The following is a 21,649-nucleotide window of genomic DNA, read 5'->3' as shown; positions in this document are numbered from 1 at the left end:
CTGTCTCTCCGTCCGCTGACCCCGCCGTCACCAAAACGCTTCTGTGCATGCGCCGAAGAGCACACGTGTGGCCCCACTGCGAACTGGTAGTAAAGGTAAGTAGAATCCACCCCTGGCCTACACGGGCTCCTGCTGGGTGGGGCTGTCAGTGCCACTGCTGTGACGTGAGAGAGTGGAAGACATCCTCCAAAAATACGGCGTAATGCCTCTTTTGGAGGGGGGAAAAAAGACTGGGCCTTATTTTCAGGGAAAGACGGCATCTATTGCGAACCCCAAGGCCAAATGTTTGCCTGTGGACACATACCACCACCACCAATATAGTAATTCAAAGCTTAGAATAGCAGTGACTGCGAAACAGCTTTGAAAGGGACCTTGGAGGTTTCCTAGTCCAATCCTCTCCTCAAGGGGGAGACCCTACACCAGTGATGAGTAACCTTTTCCGCACTGAGTACCCAAAGCACGTGGGGGAATGCGCCCAAACCCCCAAAATGGAATGTGCGTGCGGCAGGGGTGGGTTCTAAATTTTTTTACTACTGGTTCTGTGGGCGTGGCTTATTTTGTGGGCGTGGCTTGATGGTCATGTGACAATTCTTTAGGATTTAGCAGAGGTACTGGTCTACCAGGCTTTTAACTACTTACCGTCTACCCATTTATTTTTGCAGGCACCAGTCTACTCATGTGTTTTTGCAGGCACCGGTCTACTCATGTGTTTTTGCAGGCACTGGTCTACCCATTTATTTTTGTAGGCACCAGTCTACCACCAAACTGCCTTTTACCACTGATCAGCTGTAGGGCGGCCCTTTGAAGCCCCGCGGCAAGAGTTTAAACAGTTTTTCCTTATAGCCCATCAGCTGGGACTCAGGAGGCAGCAATAGGTTGGGGTGGGGCCAAATAAAAGGTAAGAATAACACGGGGGTGGGGGTGGGAGGGGGCCAGAACCGGTTCAGTGACATCATATCGTCACCGCTACCGGCTCGGGGGAACCGGGCCGAACTGGGTTTCATCCCACCACGTTTCTGTGATTCCAACCAGTGGTGATATCCAAAATTTTTTTACTACTGGTTGTGTAGGCGTGGCAGGGGAAGGAAACAGCAAAATCTCCATTCCCACCCCACTTCAGGACCAGCCAGAGGTGGTATTTGCTGATTCTCTGAACTACTCAAAATTTCTGCTACCGGTTCTCCGAACTGCTCACAATTTCCGCTACCGGTTCTCCAGGACCTGCCAGAACCCGCAGGATTTCACCCGATTCCAACTATATCATATCTACTTTCATGTATTAATAATTTGAGTTCAACCTATTTGTTCCCCAGGCTTTGTGCAGTTGTATATATTTGAGATCTTTATGTCTGACTCTAGGTATGCTTCCTATGTCTCCCACTTGGTATTTGTCTTCCTTCCCATCCGTCCTTATCTCATTATTTGACTTGTTTCCTAGGGGTTTTTGCTTGGAATTAGATCCTGGAGATCCTAAAGATTGAGCAAAGATTGGTTCTCTTTTTATATGTTTCAGCCATTACTCCTTGTCTTACGCACAGATGTTTGGAGAATAGGTTGACCCCCCTCTTCTCTGTGACAGCCCCTCAAATACTGGGAGACTGCCATCAGGTCATCCCTAGTTCTTCTCTTTGTTAGATGAGACATATCCGGCTGCAATCATTCATCGTATGTTTCATCCTCCAGTCTAAACTAAGCCAAAAAGCAAATATGTCCAGATTTTGCCACACAAATAAGCTTAAAATCTATTAGATTTGATTTGATTTGATTATATTTCTATACCGCCCTTCTCCCAAAGGACTCAGGGCAGCGTACAGCCATTTTAAAACAAACCCAACACAAAAATTAAAAACCATTAAAACTAATATAAGCAATTGGCCGTTATTAAAACCCTTAGCTAAAATCACTTTAAAACCAATTTAAAACCCATTTAAAATTTATTTATTTGGTCAGGTCGGCTTGGTGGAACAATAGAGTCTTCAGAGCCCGACGGAAGGCGCGGAGATTGGGGATCCTTCTTATATCTGGGGGTAGTTCATTCCATAGGGCAGGAGCCTCCACAGAGAAGGCTCTCCCCCCCGGGGGTCGCCAGCCAACATTGTTTGGCCTATGGCACCCTGAGGAGGCCCTCTCTGTGAGAGCGTATTGGACGGCGGGAGGGCGGTCCTGTAGGTATCCCGGTCCTAAGCCATGGAGTGCTTTGAAGATGGTGACTGGCACCTTGAAAGGCACCCGGAAGACCACTGGGAGCCAGTGCAGCTCACGCAAGAGAGGTCGCTCCCCTAACCACTCGCACGGCTGCATTCTGGACCAGTTGGAGCCTCCGGGTGCTCCTCAAAGGGAGCCCCATGTAGAGAGCATTACAGTAGTCCAGACGGGACATGACAAGGGCATGAGTGACTGTGCGTAAGGCGTCCCGATCCAGAAAGGGACGCAACTGGGAAATCAGGCGAACCTGATAGAAAGCCCCCCTGGCCACGGCCGTCATATGATTGTCTAAAGTCAGCTGCGTATCCAGGAGGACGCCCAAGTTGCGAACTTTCTCTGAGGGGGGCAAGATCTTATCCCCAATAGTCAGCCCTGGTGTCAGCTGGCTATATCGGGGCACTGGAAAACACAGCCACTCGGTCTTGGAGGGGTTGAGTCTGAGCCTGTTCCTCCCCATCCAGATCCGCATGGCCTCCAGGAAACGGGACATCACGTCAAGGGCATCATTGGGGTGGTCCGGGGTAGAAATGTACAGCTGTGTGTCATCTGCATACAGCTGACACTTCACCCCAAAACCACGGATGATCTCACCCAGTGGCTTCACATAAATGTTGAACAGGAGGGGCGAGAGGACTGACCCTTGTGGCACCCCACAAGTAAGGTGCGTCGAGGTCGACCTCTGTCCCCCCGTCAACACAGACTGCATACGGTCAGAGAGAAAGGAGGAGAACCACCGCATCATGGTGCCTCCCACTCCTAGTCCCCCCAACCGACGCAGCATGATACCATGGTTGATGGTATCAAAAGCCACTGAGAGATCGAGGAGGACCAGGACTGAGGAGCATCCCGTCCCGAGCCCTCCAGAGATCATCAACCAATGTGATCAATGCCGTTTCTGTGCTGTAGCCCGCCCTGAAGCCCGACTGGCATGGATCTAGATAGACAGCTTCATCCAGGTATCGAGGGAGCTGTCGCGCCACCACACTCTCAACAACCTTCGCCGCGAACCAAAGGTTGGAGACTAATTGGCTAATACAGCCAGGTCCAGGGAAGGCTTCTTGAGGAGGGGCCTCACGACCGCCTCTTTCAAGGCGGCTGGGAAGATACCCTCACTCAGAGAAGCATTAATAAGTCCCTGAAACCAGCCTCGCGTAACCTCCCGGGAGGCGAGTACCAGCCAGGAGGGACACGGGTCCAATAAACATGTGGTAGCGTAAAGTCTCCCCAAAATCCTGTCCATGTCCTCGGGAGCCACAGGGTCAAACTCCTCCCAGATAACACTCTCAAGATCCGCCCCTATCACTCCATCTGAGGCCACCCAAAATTTATCTCCTTATCTCCTTAAAACTGTCGCAACCACAGAAAGCCAGGGAAGTTTCCAGAAACAGGAGATACAAATCAGATCAGCAGTCTGAATAGGGGTGTGGGGAGTGGGCTCTGGTCACTTTCCCCAACATAAGAGGCCCCCAAAGAGAGAGATTTAAAAGAGCATTATCTGATTGCAGCAAAAAACATCTGTCTCCGGAGATAACTAGAGATACGGTGGGCATTCCCTTGCCAGTGTCCGTTAAAGGCAGTGGGGAGTGGCAATTTCATACTGTCTGCCTTTATATAAAAAGGGGGCAGCTACAGTTTGGTTTTCACAACTGCCTCTTCGCCTTCCGCTTGAGGTGAGGTCTCCCTTTTCTTGCTAAAGTCCACTCTGTGTAGCTCTTACAAAGCCACACTTTTATTTTTCCAGTTGCCGTTAGATTAGACTCTCCAAATATTTCCGAGATACTTATTGGGTCCGTGTATTTATTGATTTATTTATTGGCAGCAATTTATATAGAATTGTTTGATCATCCAAGGTCAGGGATGGGGAAGCTGTAGCCCACCAGTTCTTGCTGGCTTGCAAATCTTAAGAATTCATGCCCCATTAATGCTGTTCTCTGCTTCTCTTCCTTCTCCTAGAGAAAGACAATGTTGTCCATCTCGGTGGTGGCCCTGGCCTGGCTGTTCTCCCTGAGGACCTTGTCCACAGCGCTGGATCCGACCCTGGAGGGGACATGGAGAGACTGGAAGGCCACTCACGGTAAAGAATACGCCTTGGTGAGTTTGCTCCGCCAGAAGTCCAATCAATCAATCCGAATAGATTGTTTCACTGCTTAATTGTCCTCGCTGTCAGGAAGTTTCTCAATTCCAGGTTGCTTCTCTCCTTGGTTAGTTTCCATCCGTTGCTTCTTGTCCTGCCTTCTGGTGCTTTTGAAAATAAGTGGACACAGCCCCTCAAATACTGGAATACTGCTATCATGTCACCCCTAGTCCTTGTTTTCTCTAGACTGGCCATACCTAATACCAAAGATGAAATTTTTATATTTCAATTCAATAACTCTGCCACATTTGGAGCTGAGCTGGCTGTCACCACTGATGTTCTCAAGAGGCTGTGTCCCACAGAATTTTTTTTTTTCCTAAATTCACTTCAAGTGTACCGGTTTCATACCTTGATTTTAGAGAACAGAACAGAATAACAGAGTTGGAAGAGACCTTATAGGATTTAGGTCATTTAGTCCAGGGGTCTCCAACCTTGGCAACTTTAAGATTTATGGACTTCAACTCCCAGAATTTTGGGAGTTGAAGTCCAGAAGTCTTAAAGATGCCACAGTTGGAGACCTCTGATCTAGCTCAACCCCTGACCCAAGCAGGAGACCCTACCCCATTTCTGACAGATGGCAGTCCGGTCTCTTCTTGAAAGCTTCCAGGGATGAAGCTCCCACAAATTCTGAAGGCAATTTCTGTTCCATGGGTGGATTGTTCTCGCTGTCAGGAAATTTCTCCTTATTTCTAGATTGAATCTCTCCTTGTTCAGTTTCCATCCATTATTCCTTATCCTGCCTTCAGGTGCTTTGGAAAATAGATTGACCCCCTTCCTCTCTCTCTCTTTTTTAAAAAGTTTTTTAGTTTTATTTCTCATAAACACATTTACATGTACAGTCATTTATCTATCATTTTTCATTCATCTTATCTTTTAACTTTCATTTTTCATTTTTACTTTTTTGGGGCTGCTCTTTTACCCTTTACCTTTACTCCAACCTTTCTTCTTCTCCTCCCTTTCTCTTCCTTCCTTTTTCTCTTCCTACTTTCTTCTTTCTTCTCCTCCTTCTCTTTTCTACTTCCCCTGCCCTTTCCCCACTCCTCTCTTCTTCCCCCCTTCTAACCTTCTCTTCCACTCCTCTTTCCCCTCCCTTTTCTTCCTCTCCTTTTCCCTTTCTTCTTTCTCCTCTCCTCTCTTCTCCCTGCCTCTCTCTCTACTCCTTCCCCTCTCTCTTGTTATTTCCCTTTTCGGTTCAATCTAAAGTGAAATTCGAGCAGCCCCGATTTTCTAATTATCTTTATTCTCATTTCAATTTTTTATTCAATTCATATTTATTTTTATTTCATCATTTGTGTTCATTTTTATAATTTTCACTTTTTTTCCCTCCCCCCCCCTTTCTCCTTTTACTTGGCATCATCTGGGTATCTATTTTTGTAATTGTTTTCTCCCATCTGTTCTCTATTTTATCTCTATACCCTTATTCATATTTCCTTTCTAATCAATCATAAATTTTTTCCCATGTCTTGAAATACATCGACTCCTCTTTATTCTCAATGTTAATCTATTGATTTCTGCACATTCTAAAATTTTCTTTATAATTTCTCCTTCCAACGGGATTTTATCTGCTTTCCAATTTTGTGCAAATACAATTCTAGCCGCTGTTATTATAATCAAATATGTATCTTCTTTACTGTAATTCTCTGGTAAAATTCCCAGTAAGAATATCTCTGGCTTTAACTCTATATGTTGCTCCAACATTCCCTCTAACCATGTTTGTATTTTCACCCAATAATGTTTTGCTTCTTTAGACCCCTTCCTCTCTGTAGCAGCCCCTCAAATATTGGAAGACTGCCATCATGTCTTCCCTGGTCCTTCTCTTCTGGCAATGTTTATAAAGTTACTTTCTGCTATCTGTCTTCAGACAGGGTTTGTGAGGAATAATGTCTGGTGTATCAAGTAGAAATGGAAAGAGTTTTTGGTCCCTTCCTGGGCGATTGAATTCTAGTTTGGGAAACCTTTTACGGAAGAGAAGAACGTGAGTTCTAGATCTTCTAGGTGCCACTTGTTTAGGCAGATGCGACTAAGGGATCTTCTTGATCTTGGCTTCCCAGGAAGAGGAAGAATCCTATCGAAGAGCCATGTGGGAGGAAAATTTGCAGATGATCCAAGACCATAACAGCCAGGCTGATCGGGGAAAACACTCCTACAAGCTCGGGATGAATCACTTTGGGGATATGGTAAGTCTGGATCAGGGCTAGTTTGATTTATTTACTAGACATAGTCAGCCACCCAGCCAGTTTTTGTTGCCTAAGGTGGGACTAGAACTCACTGTCTCCTAGTGATTGTCCCAAAGTCACACAGCTGATTTTCATACTTAAGGCAGTACTAGAACTCACAATTTTCTTGCTTCTAGCCTGGTGCCTTAACCACTAGACCAAACTGGCTCCGATAACTGATGTTTGAAATTCATACTCTTTGCAATCCTCAGACTAATGAAGAGATTAACAAGAAGCTGTACTGCTTGCTTCCTGACTTGGATCTTGCATCGCAAAAGAACATAGTCACTTTCAAATCCTCAGAAAACCTGCAGATTCCCACTGGGGTGGACTGGCGAGCCAAAGGTTTTGTGACTGAGGTCAAAGATCAGGTGGGTGAATGGTTCTGACAAGCCATGAATTGAGGACTGATGCAGAGATGCTTTCTAAGGAAAAGGAAGGAGTTATGATTTGCCTATTTAGACCCGAGTCAGAATTTGATGGCTTCATGAAAACTTGAAACTAAATTCTTTCCTCTCTTAGTTGCATCTCTGAAGCTTCAATCTTGTCGGAACTCTTATATCAACAGAGAACACCTCTAGCACTGATCATGTTACCTAGTTGGGTAATGAAACATTTGCAAGAAAATACCTAAGCTCAGAAAGTACCAAGGACCCCACAGTCTTCCTCCTCCTCCTCCTCCCTGTAATCTGCTCCTTTTCTCCACAAACCCTCACTCCCTTCTAGCACTGATCATATTACTTAGTTGGGTAATGAGACATCTGCAAGAAAATACCCAAGCTCAGAAAGTACCAAGAACCCAGTCGTCGTCCTCCTCCTCCTCCTCCTCCTCCTCCTCCTCCTCCTCCTCCTCCTCCTCCTCCCTGTAATCTGCTCCTCCACTCCACAAACCCCCACTCCCTTCTAGCACTGATCATGTTACTTAGTTGGGTAATGAGACATCTGCTCAAACCCCATCAAACTCGGAGAGGACCAAGAACCTCACAGTCCTCCTCCTCCTCCTCTTCCAAACCCAACTCCTGTCTAGCACTGATGATGTTACCTAGTTGAGTAATGAAAGGTCTGCAAGAGCTCAGAGAGCACCAAGGAAGCCCTCGTTCCAACCCTAAGCCGCTCTTCTATCGGAACTCATACCTTGCCCAGCTGCCCACTACCAAAAACTGAGAACAAGTCATTTGTGAAAGGAACATTAATTGGGTTGCTCCGTGGATCACTGCAGCTTTGTTTTTCCACAGGGTGAGTGTGGCTCTTGCTGGGCCTTCAGTGCCACCGGAGCTCTGGAAGGCATGTATTTCAAGAAGACGGGGAAGCTGATCTCGCTGAGCGAACAAAATCTTATGGACTGTTCTAAGGAGAATCATGGGTGCCAGGGTGGACTTATGCCCCAAGCTTTTACATTTGTACACGAGCAGCAAGGGATCAATTCAGAGGAAAGCTACCCATATGATGGAAAGGTAATTCTCTATGTGTTCCTGTGAATGCTTCAAACTATAGCTGGTTTGCTTTGCTTTGGCTACTTTGGCTAGTTAGCAATGGCACTAGCAACAGCACTTAGACTTATATATCCCTTCACAGTGCTTTTACAGCCCTCTCTAAGAGGTTTACAAAGTCAGCCTCTTGCCCCCAACAATCTGGGTCCTCATTTTACCCACCTCGGAAGGATGGAAGGCTGAGTCGACTTTGAGTTGGTCAGGATCGAACTCCAGGCAGCGGGCAGAGTTAGCCTGCAATACTGCCTTCTAACAAGAGGGAGGGAGAGAGGGAGGAAGGAAGCAAGCAAGCAAGCAAGCAAGCAATAGCACTTATATACCACTTATATAGTGCTTTTACAGCCTTCTCTAAGCGGTTCTAAGCAATTTACAGAGTCAGCCTATTGCCTATTCTATTCTGTTCTGTTCTATTCATCCTATTCATTCCATTCCATTCCATTCCATTCCATTCTATTCTATTCTATTCTATTCTATTCTATTCTATTCTATTCTATTCTATTCTATTCTATATGACCTCCCAAGATCCCTTCCAACTCTGTTATTCTATATTCTCTTTGGGACTAACCGTGGTCGCTCTTTATTTTTCTGCAGGACGATTATAGTTGTCGTTATGAAGCTGAGAATTCTATCGCTTCGTGTTCCAGCATGGGACTCATCCTGACAGGAGACGAAAAGGCCCTTTTGCAGGCGGTGGCCACGATTGGCCCGATTTCTGTCGCAGTGGATGCTGGGAGCACTGAGTTTCACTTTTACAAGTCGGGTAAGGTTCCTGCGGAATAGGAAGGAGAGGGGGGGGGGCTCTTGCATTTCAACTTTGAATGTTCCTTTGATTACCTTGATTGGCTGATACTCAATGCCCTCATCTAAATAAGAGCCTTGGTGGCGCAGCAGACTAAAGCACTGTTAAGTAACACCAGCTGCCTGCAATTACTGCGAGTTCGAATCTCACCGGGCTCAAGGTTGACTCAGCCTTCCATCCTTCCGAGGTAGGTAAAATGAGGACCCAGTTTGTGGGGGCAATAAGCTGACTTTGTATAAAAAAGAACACCGCTTGGGGGGGGGGCAAAAGCCCTACTTAGCAGGTATATACAAAAGTATGAAGGCTATTGCTTAATGCATTGTAAGCCGCCCTGAGTCTCCGGAGAAGGGCAGCATATAAATCGAACCAATAAATAAATAAATAAATAATTCTTGAGTACAGAGGGCAAATACTATTCCAGCAGTGATGGGTTTCAAATTTTTTTACTACTGGTTCTGTGGGTGTGGCTTGTTGTGCGTGGCATGGCTTACTGGGTGTGGCTTGGTGGGTGTGGCAGGGAAAGGATACTATAAAATCTCCATTCCCTCCCCAATCCAGGGGAGGTTACTGCAAAGTCCCCATTTCCTCCCGATCAGCTGGGATTTGGGAAGCAGAGAATAGATGGGGGAGGGGCCAGTCAGAATTTTTACTACCGGTTCTCCGAACTACTCAAAATTTCCGCTACCGGTTCTCCAGAACTGGTCAGAACCTGCTGAAACCCATCTCTGTATTCCAGGTAGGAAGATATATCTTCCCTTGAAAAATATCTCTTTTGTTATGTTTTTTATTATTATTATACATTTTCCTTTGTTATACATCACGTTTCCATTTCTGCAATGACAGTGTACTGTCCGTATCAAAACTCTTTTGAATACACATAATATTATACACCATAATTACAGCCATTATTCTCATAATATATACAAAATAATCTTTACTTCTCGACGTTCTACACAATTTAATCTGTAATCAAATGTAATCAAATAATAATAATATTGCTGATAGTGTTATGCTTATTCAAATAATAATAATATTGCTGATAGTGTTATGCTTATATATATATATCCATACATCCATTTTACCTCTATTTTATTAATGATACTTAATTATAAATTTACTAACTTCTTGTTGAAAAATATCTGAAGGGCTCTACGTAAAAGCCTCTTCAGGGGTGCCTGTTTTACCTAAGCGGTGATCCAGTGGTGAAATCTAAAATTGGTTACTAACGGTTCTGTGGGCGTGGCTTGGGGGGGTAATGTGACTGGGTGGGCGTGGCCAATTTTTTTTTTTAAAAGTTTTAGAACCATTTTTTCTACAACCTCTTCGGCGAAGTGCTTTCAAAAGGCTCTGATGATCCCAGCTGAGTTGCTCAAAAAGCCTCGGCTGATCAGGCCACTCAGCTGGGATCGTCAGAGGCATTTAAAAGAAAAAAAGGTTTTTTTTCTTTTAAAAGCCTTTGAAGTTCCCACCTGAGCCCCGCGATCATCAGAGGCTTTTTTTATTATTTTTAAAAGCATTTTTTCAGCCAAAGAGGTTGTAGAAAAAATGCTTTTAAAAGTTAAAAAAAAAAGCCTCTGATGATTGTGTGGCTCCCGCCTCCATCGCGACCGGATCAGGCGAACCGGTCCAAACCAGAAGCATTTCACCCCTGCGGTGATCCCATTAAAAAGAGTAAATTCTAAGATGGAGTGACATTCCTGGCTGCCCTTTTGGAAATCCAGATGATCAGGCAAAGAAGCATGGAGCTTTCCCTTGATCAAATCTTCCAATATTTGAGGGGCTGCCACAGAGAGGAGGGGGGGTGCCAAGCTCTTTTCCAAACCACCCGAAGGCAAGACAAGGAATAACGGATGGAAACTGATCAATGAGAGATTCACCCTGGACATAAGGTAGAATTTCCTGACAGTGAGAACCATCAACCCATGGAAGAGAAGTTGCCTTCGGAAGTTGTAGGAGCTTCATCACTGGAGGCTTTCAAGAAGAGACTGGACTGCCATCTGTCCGAAATGGTGTAGGCAGGGTCTCCTGCTTTGGGGGAGGTCGGTCGGACTAGATGACCTACAAGGTCCTTTCCAACTGTTAATCTACTATCTCTTAAATGTTTTCTCATCCTCCTTCTCTAGGTATCTTTAAAAATCCCTGGAATGGAGACCCGCACTTGTCTCATGCTATGCTGGTGGTTGGTTATAACAGCACCAAGTACTGGATTGTGAAGAACAGGTGAGGGAAGGGAAGGTCCCTAGAGGGGAACTTCTACTATTGCAGATTGTCTCAACCTTGGCCACTTGAAGATGCCTGGACTACAACTCCCAGAATTGCCCAGTCAGCAAGATTCCCTATACCCGTGATAGCGAACCTATGGCACATGCGCTGTCGCCCTAGGTCAGCTCCACCACGCATGCGTGCGCCACCTGCCGGCCAGCTGATTTTCGGGTCTCTGCAGAGATGCGTGCGCATGCATGGGGGCAGGGGGTCACGCATACATGCACGGTGGTGGGAGGGTCATGCGCACATGGGCGGGGACCGGGGAGGGAGCAGCAGCCTCCACCCACCCATTTTGGGCCTAGCCGGCCTCCCTGAGCTAGACCCAAAATTGGCCATGGGGGTTGGGGGTTGTGCGCCGATGTATGTGGGGGTGGAAGGAGCAGGGGGTCGCACACGCATGTGCAGAGGGCAGGGGGAGCATAGGGGGTTGCACGCGCATGCGTAGGGCAGTGGAGCGCAGCGGAGGTTGTGTGTGCATGTGCAGGGGGGCAGGGCGTGCAAGGGTAGCATTGTATTATGGGTGTGGGTACACACATACGTGCTGTTGCACGCACGCACATCAGTAGTGGGTTCCTCCTGGTTCGGCCCAGTTCGGCCAAGCCGGTAGCGGTGCCGATATGACGTCACCGAACCGGTTCTCTTTGTTCGGGAGCAGGGCCCTCCCACCCACCCACCCCCACCCCCCCACCCCCGCGTTATTCTTACCTTTTATTTGGCCCAACCCCCAATCTATTGCTGCCTCCTGAGTCCCAGCTGATAGGCTAGAAGGAAAAAAACTGTTTAAACTCTTGCCACGGGGCTTCAAAGGGCCGCCCTACAGCTGATCAGTGTTAAAAGGCAGTGTGGTGGTAGACCGGTGCCTCAAACAAATGAGTAGACCCGATTTCCAATGGGCCACAGATCGGTACCAGTCCACGGTCCGGGGATTGGGGACCCCTGCCCTACATGGTTTTGAAATAAATGTCTTGCATGCTTCTCTTCACAGTTGGTCACGCTTATGGGGAGACAATGGCTACATGCTCTTGGAACAAGGATCGAATCAATGCGGCATCGCCAATTTAGCTTGCTATCCCATTCCGTAACCAGCCAAGTGGACCATTTGAGAAGCAGGAGGAAAAGGCCACCAGGAATAATCTGCAGTTTCTGAAGCTTCTGGAGAACCAGAAAAAATAGATATATACGCTAAAAATCAATAAATGCTTTGATGCAATGCTGTCTATTATCTAATCTGACTCTTTTATGATGTGTCTGAGTTCGAATGGATGCCACGGTATTATCAATGCTGGCACATCTTCTCAGGGAATTCAGAATGTCTGAGGCATCTAAGTTGTTAAAAGGCACCTAAAAATTTAAAGGTATACTATAGCATTTAATCTAAAGAACAAACAAAGAACGGTTGCCGGAATTGGGTATGTCTAGTTTAAGGAAAAGAAGGACCAGGGGTGACATAGCAGTGTTCCAGTATTTGAGGGACTGCCACAAAGAAGAGGGAGTCAAGCTATTCTCCAAAGCACCTGAGGGTAGAACAAGAAGCAATGGGTGGAAACCATCAAGGAAAGAAGCTACTTAGAACTAAGGAGAAAATTCCAGCTAGGCAACATCATCAGTGCTAGCCTCATTTGGATATGATTTTTAACATCTCAACTCATATGAGTCTATTGGTTCATGGAACACATTAGCCATAAACCATTATAAACTACAGAAACTAGATTCAGCCAAGATGCTAAGCCAAAAATGAATCCATGTTTCATCTCAGCGGAATACGTAGGAAGCAAACAAGTTTGTTCTTATCCAACTTCCAAGGAAGTCCGTCTCTCTCTGTGTCTCTCTCTGCATCTCTGTCTCTCTCTGTGTGTGTGTCCCTTTCTCTCTCTGTGTGTTTCTCTCTCTGTCTCTTTCTCTCTGTCTCTCTCTCTCTCTGTGTCCCTTTCTCTCTCTCTGTCTCTGTCTCTGTCTCTGTCTGTCTCTCTGTGTCTCTTTCTCTCTCTCTGTCCCTGCTCTCTCTCTGTCTCTGTCTCTTTGTCTCTCTCTGTCTCTGTCTCTTTTTCTCTCTGGGTCTCTCTCTGTTTCTCTCTCCATCCCTCTCTGTCTGTCTGTCTGTCTGTCTGTCTGTCTCTCTCCCTTTCTTTCTCTCTGTCTCTCTCTGTCTCTGTCTCCCCTTCTCTCTTTCTCTCTCTCTGTCCCCCCTCTCTCTGCCTCTGCCTCTGCCTCTCTGTCTCTCTGTGTCTGTCTCTCTCTGTCTCTGTCTCTTTCTCTCTGTCTTTGTCTCTCTCTTCTCTCTCTCTCTTCTCTCTCTCTCCCTCTCTCTCTCTCTCTCTCTCGTGTGTGTGTGTGTGTGTGTGTGTGTAAGAATGTTTGGTTTCATTCAACAGCGTTCTAATTTCAATTCTTAAAGTTGCCATTCCCAAGAGTTTAAAGCTAATTTTAAAAAGACAAAACATCGACATTCCAAATCACATATAAAATACGTTTTATTTCAAGTCAAGTTCTATTTTCTTTGGGGAATCACACCGCTAATACTTCCTTTTTTGAAAAGCCACAATGGTGGAGTCAATCTGCAACTTGAAACCCAACTTAAAGGATGCATATAGCAAGCAGTGCTAGTGTTAATCCAGATAAGGAAGGATTCACACCAGACAAATAATCCAGCAGAAAACAATGTCCTAATCAAGGCACTACCAAAGAGAAAACTGCAATCCTATCAATACTGGCAGGACATACTACTATATATTAACAGGGAGAAAACCCCACATTCACCAACAGGGATGATGTTCCCTAGTCGGGTAACGAAACCTTTACTCAAGAAATAAATGAAACTCCAACAAAGGAACTATCAACTCAGACAAACAAGCTAACAGTAAACAACAGCCTAATCAATGAACTACCATGAAGAAAACAACATTCCCACCAATACTGACAGGACAAGCACTTGAAAGCAAACTGCAACCTTCTTTCTAATACTGATGATGTTACCTAGTTGGGTTATGAAATGTCTTCAAGAAAACAACTAAGCTCAGAGAGCACTAAGGGTTCCACAATTCAATCTTCAGCTACAGTTACAAATATTTTCTTTTATTAACAGCCCAAAGAAAGACACTAAAAAGGAGTCAGATGCCAGCTGTTCTGCCAATTGTTACTATTGAATTGGTATTCATTGGATATTGCTAGCTCTTCATCTCCTTCTTACCCCATGCCATATTTTGGTTAGGCCTAAGTGCAGGGTTTCCCCAAAAATAAGACCTATCCCTAGCTTGATTTTTACCCGTGCACCCAATATTTTATTTTATTTTATTTTACTTCAAATTTATATACCGCCCTTCTCCCTAGGGACTCAGGGCGGTGTACAGCCAAGTAAAAATACATAAATACATAATACATAATACATAAATTAAGAACAGATTAAAAGGAAATATCTCAATTTGGTCCAAAATTTAAAAAGATAAACAAATTTAAAATCATTTAAAAGGATTTGTTAGGCCAGCCCGGCTTGTTGGAAAAGGAAAGTTTTAAGGGTACGGCGGAAGGCACGAAGGTCTTGGATTCTCCTTATCTCTGGGGGCAGTTGATTCCAGAGGGTGGGAGCCCCCACAAAGAAGGCCTTCCCCCTGGGGGTCACCAGCCTGCCCTACCCCCAAAATAAGCCCTAGTGAAGACCCTGCCAACTCTGTTGCAAGAGGTGCATGGGTAAAAATCAAACTAGGCTGGGAATGGGGGCACTGGTGAAATCCAATTTTTTTTACTACCGGTTCTGTGGGCGTGGCTTGGTGAGCATGGCAGGGAAAGGATACTGCAAAATCTCCATTCCCACCCCACTCTGGGGCCAGCCAGAGGTGGTATCTGCTGGTTCTCCGAACTGCTCAAAATTTCCGCTACTGGTTCTCCAGAACCTGTCAGAACCTGCTGGATTTCACCCCTGGATGGAGGGTGGAGCTGCCCCATGTGACCACACCCACTTACCTTAGGACAGTTGCAGCCAGGCCTTTCACGCCCCAACACCTGCCTCAGCTTGCCGGTCCGTTTCTTCTGCGGCCGCTTGCACCCATTGCCCCTGACCTCCATTTTGCCATCAGAGGCCTTCAGGAAAGGCCTCTGCAGCCCACAAATGATATGTGTGGTGCCTCCCGGCCTCTGTTTCACCGTCAGAGGCCTTTCCTGAAGGTTTTTGATGGCAAAACGGAGGAAGGGAGGCACCATGCGTAAGCAGCGGCAAGTGACTGCAGAAAAAGTGAGCTGGCAGTGTCTACACCAGTGGTGGGTTGCCCCCAGTTCGCACCGGTTCTATAGAACCGGTAGTAAAACCGGCAGGAGGCTCCGCCCACCGATCCCACTGTCACCAAAATACTTCTGTGCATGTGCAGAAGAGCATGCGTGCGGCCCCACTGCGAACCGGTAGTAAAGGTAAGTAGAACCCACCCCTGGCCAGCACGGGCTCCTGCTGGGTGGGGCTGTCAGTGCTACTGCTGTGACGTGAGAGAGTGGAAGACATCCTCCAAAAATACGGCGTAATGCCTCTTTTGGAGGGGGAAAAAAAGACGGGGTCTTATTTTCAGGGAAAGACGGCCTCTATTGCGAACCCCAAGGCCAAATGTTTGCCTGTGGACACATACCACCACCACCAATATAGTAATTCAAAGCTTAGAATAGCAGAGACTGCAAAACAGATTTGAAAGGGACCTTGGAGGTTTCCTAGTCCAATCCTCTCCTCAAAGAAGAGACCCTATACCAGTGATGGCTAACCTTTTTGCTGTCGTGTGCCAAAAGCATGGGGAGCGTGGGGGGAGTGTCACGTGCGCATGTGCCCACACCCATAATTCAATGTGCCCCGCCCCCCCCATGCATGCGCGCATGACCCCCCCCGTACTTCCCCTGCTTTTGGCACGTGATGTCACAGTGGGCCCGTTAAGCCCATTTTTCGCCCTCCCCAGGCTCCAGAGGCTTTCTTGAAGCCCGGGGAGGGCAAAAACGGACTTCCCCACACCCCCAGAGGCTGGAAACGGTCCATTTCCCGACTTCCGGTGGGCTCGGAAGGCCCGAAAATTAGCTGGCTGGTGTGCACGTGCGTGCTGGAGCTGACCTAGGGCAACGCTCGTGTGCCCACTGATATGGCTGGTAGAGTGGTACAGTCTCCCCATGCGGAGCTGCAGCTCACTTCGCCCTTCACTGCCTCTCTGCCCCAGCTCCTGGAAGACTTGGCAACAAGCAGCTGGCCCGACCAGCATCTTCTCCGCTTCCAGCGGCTTGAGCCGGGTGCTCACTGGCTTCGCCTACATCAACATGGTGAGGCCTGGGAGGCGTGCAAGTGGGGGAGGGAACAGGCGCTCGCGCGGGGCTTGATGGCGCACGGAGGGAGCCTCTCTCTGCTGGACCCCCTGATAATAAGGCCAAGCCCTTATTTCGGGGTTCAAAAGAAAATAAGAACCTGTCTTATTTTTGGGGAAACCCGGTAGTTAAAAGTATTCCAAACATTACAATCTCATCTAAACCTTGCTTCAATTCATTTATAGTTCTATTTCTCAAATCTCATTATTTTTTAATGTAAATCCAATTTTTGATTGTTTTTTCAAATATATATATTTTCTATAGCTCTTCAACACTATCTTACTCTCCTCTTATTAAACAATAAACCTAATTAATTTTCATAATACAATATAATTTCCAATGTTTTAGCTAAATTCCATGGTTACAATTAAAAATATTCAGAATATTACAATCTCATATATTGAACTTATTTGTATTTATAAATCTTATTTCAATTTAAACAGAATTAATTTTCAGCTTAATTTCTAAAATTCATTCATATCTATAAATCTTACATCATGCTTTTTCAAATATATATATATATTCTATATTTCTTCAACAATATCTTAATCTCCTCTTATTAAACAATAAACCTAATTAATTTTCATAATACAATATAATTTCCAATGTTTTGGCTAAATTCCATGGTTACAATTAAAAATATTCAAAATATTACAATCTCATATATTGAATTTATTTGTATTTATAAATCTTATTTCAATTCATTTATAATTCAAAGATTTTCTGCTTAATTTTAAATGTTTTAGTTAATTTCATTATTAAAATTAAAGACATTCCAAGTATTACAACCTAAACTATTGAGTTTCCTAAAATTCATTTATATCTATAAATCTTACTGTAATTCATTTTTAGTTCTAAATGTATACAACATATTTCTCTTTTCCCTTTCCATCAATTACTTTTTTCTCTCTTTCTTCCATTTTTTTTTTATTTTCTTCTTTTCCCTCCTTTTTCCCCCTCCATTTTAAAATCCTGAACTCTTCTATTTTGCCCTATATTTCCAATTACTCAGTCCTGCTGAAATTCAATGGGGAGGGCATTTCTGGAAAATAAATACCAAATCATAACCATTTTAACGTGAGCAGTAATAAACAAGGTTGAAGAACCCAACGTGACATTTGCCCAAATAAAGATGGATCCTCAATTGACATGTTCCCCCACAATTAGTAATAACTGCAGTTGTCTTTGTCTATGGAGATTCTCAGTCAGCCAGACCATGCTTTTTTTCAAGAGGCAAGTGGACATTCTTGTTTTTCTTTGAAGATGTTACACTTCTCATCCCAGAAGCTTCTTCAGTATGGGATTGAGCTAGAAGACCTCTAAGGTCCCTTCCAACTCTGTCCTCTTATTCTGATTGCCAAACTGGGCTCGATAGGCCTCTAATCTGATTCTGACTCCTATCATTAAAGCTCTTTGGTCACAAGGAAGTCACAACACCACAAACGGTCCGAAGCTGGGCATGAAAGAAGCAGATATGGGTGGAATGAGAGATAACCATCAAGCAGTTATGACTGGAGTGGCACTGAAAGTGAACAGAACCACCAGATGCTCTATCTTCCTTTCGTCACTAAGTGGGACCTTTGATGAAGAGTCCTTCAGTTGATTACAGGTAGCCCTCGACGTACCACCACCGTCAAGCCCAAATTTCTGTGGTTAAGCGAGGCAATTGTTGAGTGAATTTTCCCCATTGTATGGCCTTTCTTGTCACAGTTGTTAAGCGAATATCAACACGGTACAGTAACACAGATGTTACTGTAAGTGAATCGGTTCAATTCAGAATAGAGCTGGAAGGGAACTTGGAGGTCCTCTAGTCCAGGGGTCCCCAACCTTTTGGACCTCAGGGACCACCAAGTTCATAATTTTAAATTTCGCGGACCACTAATACAAATCCAGCGCGCCGCTTGCTGAAGCACCTGGACTCCCAGTGACGGGATGGGGTCCTTCAGGCACTCTCCCTCCTCTCTCTTTCTCTCTCTCTCCCCACTCTTTCCCACACTTTCTCTCTCTCTTTCTCTCTCTTCCCCCTCTCTCTTTCTCTCTCTCCCTCTCCCCCACTCTCTCTCTCTCTCATTCTGATTCTCTCTCTCTCATTCTCTTTCATTGTCTCTCTCTCATTCTCTCTCTGATTCTCTTTCATTCTCTCTTTCTCTATCTCTCATTCTCTCTCTCACACTCTCTCTCTGATTCTGTCTCTCTCTGTCTCTCATTCTCCCTCTCATTCTCTCTCTTTCATTCTCTCTCTTTCTCTCTCTCTCTTTCATTCTCTGTCTCTTTCTCTCTGTCTCATTCTGATTCTCTCTCTCTCTTTCTCTCATTCTCTCTCTGTCTCTTTCTCTCTCTCTCTCTCATTCTCTCTCTTTCATTCTCTCTCTCTCTCATTCTCTCTGTCTCTTTCTCTCTCTCTCTCATTCTCTCTCTTTCATTCTCTCTCTCTCTCATCTCATGGGCCAGCCAGTGTCTTGGGGCTGAGAGGAAGTCAAGCATCTCCCTGAGAGACCAAGGTGCATGGAGCACCAACAAGGGCTAGAAGAAGTGCAGGAGCGAAGCACTACTTGAACTTGCGTGGCATGAGCATTCGCCTCGGTATATTTGCGCCAGCCAGTGCCGCAAGGCAGCCCTCTTCTCCTGCTGCTTAGGACTTGGAGCGGTAAATGGCGTCTGGTTCGGGGAGCAGCCAGATTTTGCTCTCCATCGCGGACACCAGATCGGCCTCCTGAAAGCTCTCATCTCTTGAGGAGCGCTCCCTGAAGAGGCGCTGGAAACTTTGGTTGGGCTCCTTGAGAGACGAGAGCTTGCAGGGGGCCGATCTGGTGTCTGCAATGGAGAGCAAAATCCGGCTTCTTCTCTCTGCTGTAGTGCGGTATCAGGATTCTGCCTTGGTATATTTGCAGCGCAAGGCAGCCCTCGTTTCCTGCCGTTTGGGACTCAGAGCAGTAAACAGTGTCTGATTCGGGGAGCAGCCAGATTTTGCTCTCCATTGCGGAATGCTGTTGCTATGCAAATGAAAGTAGTGCTTCACTCCCGCAGCTTCCAGCCATCACAACTGCCACTTTTGCCCGCTTGTGCCGCCCCCTCCCCCACTGCCACAACAGCACCATTATTTCATTCCAGACAGTGAGGGCTGCGCTCCTTTTTCCGTATTTTTTTTTTAAATTTGATTTATATGCCGCCCTTCTCCGGAGACTCAGGGTGGCTTACAATGCGTTAAGCAATAGCCTTCATACTTTTGTATATTTATACAAAGTCAGCTTATTGCCCCCACAATCCAGGTCCTCATTTTACCTACCTTAGAAAGGATGGAAGGCTGAGTCAACCTTGAGCCTGGTGAGATTTGAACTTGCAGTAATTGCAGGCAGCTGATGTTAATAACAGTGCTTTAGTCTGCTGCGCCACCAGGGCTCTTGCACCACCTGCAAAGTTGCACAGAGCAGAGATTTCCAGCCCCACCACGGCCAGTCCCATATTCCAGAGCTGTAGTAGTCTAACTCACAGGACTGACCCATTGGTCATCCCGGAGCAGCTCCTCTAGCAGGGTACACCGGCCTGCCGGGGAGTAGGCAGCTGCTTTGGGATGACCAACCGGCCAGTCCTGTGACTACTACAGTCCCATCCAGAGGCCTTGCAGAAGGAGAGATGTAGACCCGAAAGGTGGCTGAAGCTTCCCCCCAGGCAACCATTCGGCTGAGCATGGCGAGCTCTTGGTCTTACCTTCCAGTTCCAATTCATGTGGCTCGCACTGCTCTACTCAAGGTGAGGTTTGCGCTCGGCCTTAAGAGTGTGGGCTGACGTGTGGGCAGGGTGATATCGGCGGTGCAGCTGTGTGTTCCCACATGCGGGCCAGATTAATTGCTCTTGGGCCATATCCAGCCCAGGGGCCATAGCTTGAGGATGAGTGCAATATAAAAAATGCAAAAATACGAAAATTTCTCCCCGGACCACCAAAATTTTCTCCCGGACCACCAGTGGTCCATGGACCACCGGTTGGTGACCACTGCTCTAGTCCAATGCCCTGCTCAATCTGATCACATGATCTGCATCTGCATCTTTTCCCTTCTGTCTTGGCCAGTTTTTACAGAGGCACAACTGAGGGTGTTTTAACAAACTGCGTCACGGAATGTCTATGGAGATTCTCAGTCATCCATGTCATGGTTGTCCCAAAGGTGCTTTTTTTCAAGAGGCAACTGGACTTTCTGGTTTTTCCTTGAAGACATTTCACTTCTCATCCAAGAAGCTGCTCTTATTGCGTCATCAGATAACCGCCCGACCACCCTGTTTAGGGCAACCCGCTCCCTGCTCCACCAGGAAGCGCAGGAGGACCCCTTGGAGGGTAGAGCCGAGGACTTTGTTCAGTATCTGTATGACAAAATCACTCAGATTCGGGAAGATCTGGACTCCGACTGGGGATGGTGGGGAATGGAAGGATATTTATTCCTTGCAGAAAGCTGGTTATTTGCATTCTTTTAGCAGGTCGTTAAGATCACCTGGAGGTTTCTCTGTGTCATCAGGGTCACCTGAGTGGTGCAAATGGGTATAGAGTCTTCTTGGAATTGTTGAAAGGACTGTGTTGTAGATTGGAGGTAGATGATGTCATATCCCTCCTCCTCGGTTGAGAGAGGGCTGTTCAGTTTTGACATAGATGCCCTCTTTAATCCTTCTTTCAAACCAGAGATCCTCTGTTCAAAATATGGATTTTGTTGTCTTCAAAAGAGTGGTCTGTGTCTTGTAAATGCAGATTGACTACGGAATCTAGTCCTGATATGTTTGCTCTCCTATGTTGTGCCATGTTTATGAAGTGGTTGTTTTGTTTCCCCAATGTACAAATCTGCACATGGTTCACTGCATTGTACTGCATATACGACATTGCTTAGTTTCTGTCTGGGTATTTTATCTTTGAGGTGGACAAGCTTCTGCCTTAGTGTATTCTTGGGTTGGAAGTATGCACATACAGTATGTTATGTTGGCTGAAGTTCCTCCTGAGCTTTTCCGATATACTTGCAACGTACAGAATGACAATGTTGCTTCATTTATTATTCTAGTCATTGTCTGTTACAGAGGGTCTTTGTTGTCTTTGAATCTCCTGCTTGGGGGAAGGAGAAGGGTAGATGGAGCACATGCATGATAGACAGAGGAGCTAGATAGAAATCAAGCATGAAATTTATCTTCATTAACCGTTATTAAAACGGTTGCAACCACAGAAAGTCAGTGAAGTTTCCAAGGATAG

The 21,649-nt window shown here is 45.9% G+C and overlaps 1 protein-coding gene across 1 annotated transcript; it reads left to right on the top strand.

Annotated features, from left to right (window-relative positions):
• The first annotated feature begins 3,574 nt into the window (after nucleotides 1-3,574).
• Nucleotides 3,575-12,331, top strand: LOC132709052 (cathepsin L2-like). Its single transcript, XM_060681711.2, has 8 exons — nucleotides 3,575-3,875; nucleotides 4,159-4,296; nucleotides 6,391-6,516; nucleotides 6,768-6,926; nucleotides 7,791-8,009; nucleotides 8,637-8,805; nucleotides 10,968-11,064; nucleotides 12,095-12,331. Exons 2-8 carry the CDS (start codon nucleotides 4,168-4,170, stop codon nucleotides 12,189-12,191), a joined length of 996 nt encoding a protein of 331 aa, XP_060537694.2. The 5' UTR covers nucleotides 3,575-3,875; nucleotides 4,159-4,167; the 3' UTR covers nucleotides 12,192-12,331.
• The last annotated feature ends 9,318 nt before the right edge of the window (nucleotides 12,332-21,649 follow it).

Source organism: Pantherophis guttatus, chromosome 1, assembly GCF_059756535.1.
Source record: "Pantherophis guttatus breed Tessera chromosome 1, ASM5975653v1, whole genome shotgun sequence".
NCBI lineage: Eukaryota > Metazoa > Chordata > Lepidosauria > Squamata > Colubridae > Pantherophis > Pantherophis guttatus.
This window is presented reverse-complemented; position numbering and strand designations above follow the sequence as displayed.